The 9,540-nt window shown below is 40.3% G+C and overlaps 1 protein-coding gene across 1 annotated transcript; it reads right to left on the minus strand.

Moving 5' to 3' along the window:
- Positions 1 to 7,923: 7,923 nt before the first annotated feature.
- LOC138384999 (olfactory receptor 5AN1-like) lies at positions 7,924 to 8,868 on the minus strand. The gene has a single exon (XM_069470635.1). It carries the CDS (start codon positions 8,866 to 8,868, stop codon positions 7,924 to 7,926), a length of 945 nt encoding a protein of 314 aa, XP_069326736.1.
- Between the last annotated feature and the right edge of the window lie 672 nt (positions 8,869 to 9,540).

The following is a 9,540-nucleotide window of genomic DNA, read 5'->3' on the forward strand; positions in this document are numbered from 1 at the left end:
CTATCTCTTAATTTAGATAGTCTCTAAGCAAGACTACAGAACATTGTCAATAAATGATTGTATTTATTTCTATCTTATAACATTGTGTTATCTCCCACCCAGCTACATTGTACGTTCCTGATGCTGCTTTTTATGTTCCACCATTGCCAAGTACCCAGCTGACAACACTGACTGTGTACAGGATGTGGATTAGGGGAGATGTTTTCCTACTCCACACTAAGCATCGTGGATGCTCATATTTGCATAACTCAATGAATGTATGTCAAGCACATTAATAAATGGATCTCTCACTCAGCTTTGCATATCAAACTAAGGATATCTTATGCTTGTTTTATTTACATTATGGTTTTATGAACTTGGAAATCTTTCTGTTTACCCTTAGAATGGAGTCCTGCTAATAAAATTTCTCATGTATTTTATCCATGATGACTTAGATTTAATGACACTATTTTGAAAATATAAACTTTCACAGACAACATCCCCCAAATGCCAATATTATTGGTCAATTCAGTAAAACTAAGCCAAAGTGTTGATCAATCTGTTGCACTAAAATTCTTTACGTTTCTATTACATTCTCGTGACACAGGCAGCCATAATTAAATGTATTCTATGTAGTCCACCACTCCCAGAAAAAGGTGAGGAGTTGTGGATTGTTTCTCTTATTCATGATAAAAATTTATCCTGAAATTTTATCTTGTTAAAGTTTTGTAAACTAGAAAAAAAGTGAAAAATTTCTGAATACACGCACTCCTTTTGGTTAATTTTTTGCATGTATTCACCAACTCCCGAGACAATTTGGAGAAGAAAAGTTGACTGATGTAAATATTAGTTGGGGACTTTACTAGATGGATGCAGGTAGACAAAACCCTTTCCAGACACAATCCCATCAATCAATGGGCAAAGGTAATGAACAGAAACTTTTCAAACATAGACAGAACAATGGCCAGCAAACATATAAAAAATGCTCAACATCTCTAATCATTAGAGAAATGCAAATCAAAACCACAATGAGATATCACCTAACCCCAGTGAGATTGGCCTATATCAAAAAATCCCAAAACAACAAACGCTGACAAGGATGTGGAGAGACAGGAACACTCTTACACTGCTAGTGGGACTGCAAATTGGTGCAACCTCTGTGGAAAAGAATTTGGAGCTACCTCAAAGAGCTAAAAATAGAAATACCATTCAATCCAGCAATAGCACTATTAGTCATCTACCCAAAAGAGCAAAAGACACTCTATAATAAAGACATCTGCACCCAAATGTTTATGGCAGCACAATTCACTATTGCAAGGATGTGGAAACAACCAAAGTGCCTGTCAATTCATGAGTGGATTATTAAAATTTGGTTTATGTATACAATGCAATATTACTCAATTATAAGAAACGACAATGATCTAGCACCTCTTATATTTTCCTAGATTGAGCTGGAGCCCATTATCCACAGTAAGGTATCACAAGATCGGAGGAATAGCCTCCACATGTACTCACCGTCAAATTGGCACTAACTGATCAACACTATAGTGCTGACATGGCAGTAATATTCTCCAGGGATTTAGGTGGTTGAGGGGGGTAAACTCACAATTAATGGAAGCGGTGAGCATTGTAGAGGGGAAGGGCATGCCTCTAATCCTCACTTGGGTGTGGCAAAGACATAAAATGTAACCAAAGCATTTATACCCTCAAAATATCCTGAAATAAAATTTAAAAAAAAATAACATTAAATCTTATTCTGAAGAGTAATACATGAACATAACTGAAAATTTCGAAAACAGGGAGAAAGCACAGAAAAGAAAATAAAAGCAATCCATTAGCATACATAATTATCATGTTAGTTTAATATCTTCCCAGGCATTTAAAACTTATTCTAGCTTTAAAAAATATATTAAAACCAATAAAGTTAACTTTAAATACGAATATATTAAAATAAAGAAATATATCAAGTAAAAAGGAAAAAAACCTTTCCAATTCTGATCTATTACACAGATGGTTGATTTATCGAGCTGTGCAGAATACAAAATCAGGTAAAGCCAGGAATGTTGCTAAAGGAAGAACAATGTGAGTAAAAGAAGGTTAAAAGGAACATTTACCACTACGTGTGTTTGGAGTGGGTATTTCTGACATCTGTGTTATGTAGGGTAGTATCTCCAGACCCCCAGTGTCTCTAAACATGACAATGAGAGCTATTTGAAGTATTGCAAAGGGTCTAATGGAATTATACATGAGTACTATCTCATATCATTATGTGGAGACACAATTATGAATCAAAGCTGTGTATTTAATTTTTTTAAGAGACAGGTTCTTGCTGTCTCCAAGGCTGGCTTGCAGCTGCATTATCATAACTCACTACGACCTCAAACTCCCTGGGCTCAAGCTATTCTCCTGCCTCAGCCTCCTGAGTAGCTGGGACTGCAGGCACTCACCACCATGCCTGGCTAACAAAGCTGTGTATCTAAATAAAAATCAAATTATTATTATTTCAAAAACACAATTCTCAAGAGCAAAAATAAAATTAAATGGGTCCTTGGGGTAGAGAAAATTGGAAAACATAGAAAAGCATGTTTTGATCTTAGGAAATTCCCCTGAAACTCAGTAAATTATTATTAAATGTTTTTGATTCAGCTATAATTATTGACTTTGAGGATCTGTCTCATTTGACTCCAGATGATCCTACTATCCCCATTTTACAGGTTAAAAACAGAAAATAACAGAGTTTAAGGTCACACCTTTAACAAATTGCAAAAGTCAACAACTATGTCTCATCCCAGAGTAATATCGGAAAGTTTATGTTGAGATTATTCTTTTCATTAAGGTCAGGGTATTTGAGTAAGGATAAAGAGAACCCCATGGAGGGAATGGAAGTGAGGGACAAAGAAGAGGTGAAGAATAGGAGAGACTGAGAACCATAAATGTGTTTCACATAGAACAAAAATCACGAAGAACACACAGAATCACACAGATAATCAGATAATATAGAATCCACCAGTTTCTCTAAATCTTGCCCTGTGACATTGCTCAGATTCCTCCAGAAGACAAATTTCTTGACAAAGGTTGGAATTGCTTCTAGACATCAGCCCTGGCAAAGAACTTATGAATTTTCCAAGTGAGCCTTATTGCACTCTAAATTGGGTGCTTCTGGTCACTCACAGCAAGAGAGATGTCCACAACTGCAGATCCTCTTACATGTGCTGTTGAGAGCAGCGATGAAAGGAGAAAAGCCAATTAGAGGGAGAAAACGCTCCAGGGGCTTGATCTCTGATGTCCTGGTTGCCATGGAGTTTTTGTCCCTGTTGATTTCATGCCCCCCTTTGGCATGTCTTTGTGTAGTTACCTGAGGGTTTCTCTAGGATAGATTCCTAGAAGGAGAAATGGAAGATAAAAGGATATGTGTATTTAAGGGAGTAGGTACAGGAGCAAAGGAAATCAATCTTCACTTTTTCCTCCTTTTGGTCAGAATTGGCTGCCAGGTCTACAACAACTAAAAAGAGAGCCAGGTTGTGGGCAGTAAAATATATAAAGGAACAAAGTACCCATTAGAAGACAGAGGAGTGCTGGAGACAACTGGGTGTAGGGAAAAATGAATCAGGAGGCAATTCTTGGAAATGTTCACCCTTGCACAGGGTCGGGGAAGTTGGCCAGATGCACTAATCGGTTGGGTCCCCTGGCAGGGCTGCTCCTGTCATGGAAATGGAGGCTGCAGACTCTTGGCTGGATGCTCTTAAATATTTAGACCCTCTGGGTAGAGATTGCATGCTCGTGAAGCAAGCTCTGGTTTTGTTTTGGCTTCCCGTGGTCATCTACCAATGGGGACATGCACTACAGTTATACACAGAACAAAAATTTTTAAAACAAAAAGTGGGTATTCAGTTGAGTTTATCAGCCTATTAAGCTTCATTTCATGCAAGTTTGCCCTTGAAAGAAAGACACGTTCCCTCTGAGTATCCTGACATCAGGCTTCAGAGCCTACAAGTTGATAAGCTAGTTACTAAACTCTTTGGAGTTCCCTTTGGAACCTAACTGTGGAATTTAAGCTTTCTGGCTTGGGCAAACAGGGGCATGAACGTTCGCTCCCACACAGGGCCGGGGCTCCCAGCCAGCCTCATGAATGCATCCCTGTGGGCCACTCGGGTGCACAGCCCCTGGCTGCAGCTGCCTGCCAGTGGGTACTAGGGCCAGCTATGTTCCTCTTACAATTTGCAACTAGGTTGTTTTATTTCTATGTAAATATTTCTCTGGTGTCACAGTCCTCTCACAGACACCCACGTCTCTATCTCATGGCCTGGGGACACAGAAGGGATATTTGTGAACTAGTCTACTGAGGAGTGTGTGCTTTCAGGGGCAGATCAGAGTGAGGCCTAGCTGCAGCATGCTGGAAGGGCACCCTTCTCCCACAGGAGAGACACACACCACGCTCAGGCCGTGATCCAGGGCAGGGGACCTCCCGGCCCACATCACGGTTGTCGCGGAGCTCAGCTGGCTTGAGGTCCTGCCTGCTGGCAGAGGCCGGGGAGAAACTGCAGAATAGGGGAGGGTGGAAAGGACTGGATCATCTTGTACACGGGGCAGGGGTCAGTGCATCCTTGCAGACCTAGACATGGATGATTAGAGCTGCAGCCATGTGATTTCTCACCTGTCTTGACCATTGTCACTGGGAAAAAGTAGATGATCAGGATCCACAGATACTCTCGAATGCTTTGACTCAGCATGGCTCCTTAATACATTACTCAGTTCTTTCCTTTATGACTTCATGCCTTTGTCTCTTGCCTCTGGTATACTTTTCCTCAAATTCCTCCCTGGAATTTTCCCCCAGGTGGCCGTACCTAGACTACATGTGGCCCTGCCTTGGCTTAGGATTAATTTTATATATTTTGTGTATACGTGTGCGTGTTGCTTTCCATTTTATTAATGTCTCTGGCATGGAGAGGAGGGCTGGAGGCTGGGACATATGTTCAGGCAGCCTTAGTTACACCCATAACTCCTTTTACTCAAATTGTGCTTTTGCCTTTAGTGGTAACAAATATGAACACTTTGCACTATCCTCATCCTTTTTTGTCTTTTTTTTCCCAGTAAGGTGTTGGTGACCTACAAAGTCTCCTCTCAATGCACCAACTTCGCACATTCTGCTTCTCCTAAGTTGCCATGACACGATCCCCTTCTCCAATACAAAGAATTCTTCCTTTGATCTACACACACTCACACTGTGTTCGTGGTGGTTAAATAATTATGCCCAGCTATTGTGTGTAATATTAAGCAGGGACACTGTGCAACACTTAGCAATGTTTTCTGTATGTGCTGACATAGAAGGTCATCTTTAGTGAAAAAATCCCATGTTACAGAACAGCATATTTAGAGAAAGTCTAGTGCTACTTTTGTTTAAAAGAAAAAAAGGGCCGGGCGTGGTGGCTCACGCCTGTAATCCTAGCACTCTGGGAGGCCGAGGTGGGCGGATCATTTGAGCTCAGGAGTTCGAGACCAGCCTGAGCAAGAGCGAGACCCCACCTCTACTAAAAATAGAAAGAAATTATATGGACAGCTAAAAATATATATAGAAAAAATTAGCCGGGCATGGTGGCGCATGCCTGTAGTCCCAGCTACTCGGGAGGCTGAGACAGGAGGATCGCTTGAGCTCAGGAGTTTGAGGTTGCTGTGAGCTAGGCTGACGCCACGGCACTCACTCTAGCCTGGGCAACAGAGTGAGACTCTGTCTCAAAAAAAAAAAAAAAAAAAGAAAAGAAAAAAAGAATAGTCTACACGCACACAAATATCAAAACAAAAGGACTGACTCTGTGTGTAGATAACATGTAGAAATGCATCAAAAGTGTCTGTAAGATGACAGCCTAGACCTTTCATGGTGGTTACCTCATGGACATTCTTGTGAATCTAAATGATATAAAGCTTATCCCTACAAGAAAAAAAGATGTACATATGCAGAATATTTTAGCAACAATTGGGAGTTCCAGGACTTCTCTGATATCCCATTGGTTTTGTCTTTCTGGAGAACCCTGACTCATATACTCACTTATTTTTCCCCACTGTGCTACTGCAGCCTCTGAAGTGACCTCCAGAGCCCTCTCAGAGCAGTTTTCATCCACGGAGAGCTGTCCGAGTCTTGTATTCTGTGGGGGATAAGGGCTGGGATCTCCTACTGCCCATCTTGCCGATGTCACTAATATGGCTTTTTAATATACTGCTAACTTTTAGAGCAAAAATACCTTGGATATACTTTGCTCTTTCTTCTATTAATTTCACAACCAACTGTTTAGTTTCTACAAACAAGTATGTTGGGATTGTGATTGGTATTTCACACAATCCATACAGTAATTGGGGAGAGTAGACTTTTTATTTTTTTTACAATTTTGACTCTTTCTATCCATGACATTTGGAAGCAATAGTAACAAATTAGCCTTGCTAAGTGAAAACCTGTGACCCTGGGCCCATGAATAGCCTCCCTCTCTCCTGCCATGGTCATTCCTGTCATGTGTCCATCATGTGGACCATGATCCGGGCTGGCTGATGTCAACTGGCTGAGTGAGTCTGTGTACTTGGTTGTTCAGTTTCTCTATTGCAGTGAATTACTTTGATCGGTGTTAGTATATGGCACAGAGATTTTCCCACTCATATCTGCTTACATGTGTTCATCCATATGTGTATATACATTTATGTAACCTGGGGCCCGTTCTTTCACACAAACTGGGTGATCAGGTTCACTGCTCCCAGCTCCACCCCTTGAGCATGATTTCTGACTTTAAACTTTACTTCCAGGGTTTATTTGGCTTGTTGGGTTATCCAGATGGGTGTTTTCCTTCCTCTCCAACAACTTTTTGTCTGTTTATCAGAAAGGACAATCTTTCTGGATAAAAGAACATTACAGTAACAGTTATTATATGCATCCATTGTGTCACTCATACAACCATAAGATTCTAGGACAAAAGCTATATAAATGAATGTACACCAGTTTGCCATACTTGTTTTTAGTCTCTGCAACATTGAGTATTCAGTGCCTCTGTTATTATTTGAACAGATGCTTAAAATAATCAAAAATAATTTGATGGTGTGATCCCATTGGCTATGTCCACCAAGAGAAGATTTTCTGAATTTAATAGGGGAAAGAGAGAAAGGTTTGTATCCTATAATATCAGATATTGCTATTGGCTGTGACATGAACTTGGAGTATCATGTCTCTTAATAAATCCCTACGGGACTCTACATGCAAAAAAATAAGTCATGAGACTAAGACGTATATGGCACTGGAGGGACCACATTCTTATTTTCATCCCTTTTCATGCCTCCTCCTTCCTTAGGCTACAGCTGGTAGAGGCAAGGTTATGACCAAAAACTTAGATGATTAGCACTGAGAGAGGCCTTAGACAATTCCTAGCTATCTCAGATTGGTCTTCCCAGATGGAAGCCAATGTATAGCTTTTTGTCTTTCCACTGGTATATCCCCTGTGTCCGTTCATTCCTGTCTTTTCAGAAACACGCAGAATAATCAATGGCCACCACCGTGTATCTATTATGCTGCATCAGAATATTTGGGAGATGATGTTTCTGGACTCCTGAGGGTCCCTTTCAGCCATCTCTTTTCTAGGGGAAGAATGCTGACATTCAGTCATCTTCAATCTCAGGAGCAAAAAGAAGTAAAACGTTTATACATCTTGCTGCTTCACAAATACTTGTGAATATATAATAAATGATGAGGCCACCTCTGATGTATAATAGAAATAATAAACCTTCACAACTTAAAATAACTGTGTTTCTATGGCGTTGAGTTAGTTATTGGTCCATATTGGCATATTGTCTGTGTCAAATCAATCCTTCTTTGTACCAAGGCGGAATGAATTTTGTTAAATTCCATTTGTGAGCTTACTATTGTGGGATAAGGTGATTCTGACAGGCCAAATCTGTCATAAATCTCAGAATCTATGACCTTAAGCAATACACTTTCTTCCACCACCTCTTCAAAGCATCTTTGATTTCCTTGTTCCTCAGACTGTAAATCAAGGGATTCAACATGGGAATCACCACTGTGTAGAAGACGGATGCAAATCTATCAGAGCTGGAGGAAGCACCAGAGCTGGAACTCAAATAGACAGAGATACTCGAAGTGTAGAAAAGGGACACAGCTGTCAGATGAGAAGCACAGGTGTTGAATGCCTTGGACCTGCCTTTAGCTGAAGTGATCTTCATAATGGAGATGACAATATAGATATAGGATATCAGGATAACTAGTACATTTACTATCCCAAAGAACATTGTCAATACAGCAAGCATAACCTGTATAAAATAAATATCCGTGCAGGACAGCATTAACAGTTGGGGCATGTCGCAGAGGAAGTGGTTGATGACATTAGGGCCACAGAAATGGAGCTGAAGCAAAGCACACAATAGGGCTAAAGAAGCAGTGAGTCCAGCCAGGTAGGATCCCAGCACCATCCGAACACAGAGGCTGGGTGACATGATTGATGAATAGAGCAGGGGGTTACAGATGGCAGCGTAGCGGTCATAAGCCATGGCCGTCATAAGACAAGACTCACTCAGTCCCATTGTCGAAAAGACAAAGTACTGCACTATGCAACCCACAAAGGTGATAGTTTGCTGCTCCTGGAAGAAGTTGGAGAGCATCTTGGGGACTGTGGAGCTGACATAGCAGACATCTATGAAGGACAGATTGCTGAGGAAGAAATACATGGGTGTATGGAGGTGGGAATCCATCCTTATTAAAACAATGAGGCATAGGTTCCAAGTCAGAGTCATAATGTAGATCACCAGGAATATGACAAAGAGCACTGCTATGATTCCAGGAAAATCTGAGAATCCCAGCAGGATGAAGTGGGTGACCTCTGTAATATTTCCTGCCTCAATCATTGGCTCAGTGCTCCTAATATCAGAAAGGGCACAAAATAATGAATGCTGACTCAGGAGAAATAATAGCATTACCATTTTCATGTGTCTATCTTTCCTCCAATGAGCACTGGAAAAGGAGAAATACTTTACTGTCCTTCTAGTGGAAATGCCTCAGCTTTTCATTTTGACTTGTCAACACATACCTGCACAATGCTTTAGGTTCTCAATAAATTCATGGAGTCTCATGAGAATTAAAAAAGATAATTAAAAAGGTGACTTGCATGTTTTATAAAATTGTCAGAGAAATTCTCAGATTATCATACATAAGGTAGATTCGGTAATTAAATTTAGTTTGCTTGACTTTGGGTACACTGGACCAATGGAAAACTAGCATCAAACTATGAGGGGTCTTCATCTGCAGTAAATGTCAAAGTAAATATTGTAATTCTCCAATACTATGAAGGTATAATTTTTCTTTTTGCAGATACAATCAGCAAGTTAGGGCTCACTAACAGATTCATAGTAGATAACACCTACCAGCTCTGCTCCATACACAAACAGTCCTCTTTTTGTATGAAAGCATATACAAAGGATAATAGCCAAAAAATATTGAAAGAGATGAATCATTAGAAAGGACTTGAAGCATTACATTGCCTGACATCAAATTATATACAACAGGGCCATCATAAGCAA

This window comes from Eulemur rufifrons, chromosome 6 (assembly GCF_041146395.1).
Source record: "Eulemur rufifrons isolate Redbay chromosome 6, OSU_ERuf_1, whole genome shotgun sequence".
Taxonomy (NCBI): Eukaryota; Metazoa; Chordata; class Mammalia; order Primates; family Lemuridae; genus Eulemur; species Eulemur rufifrons.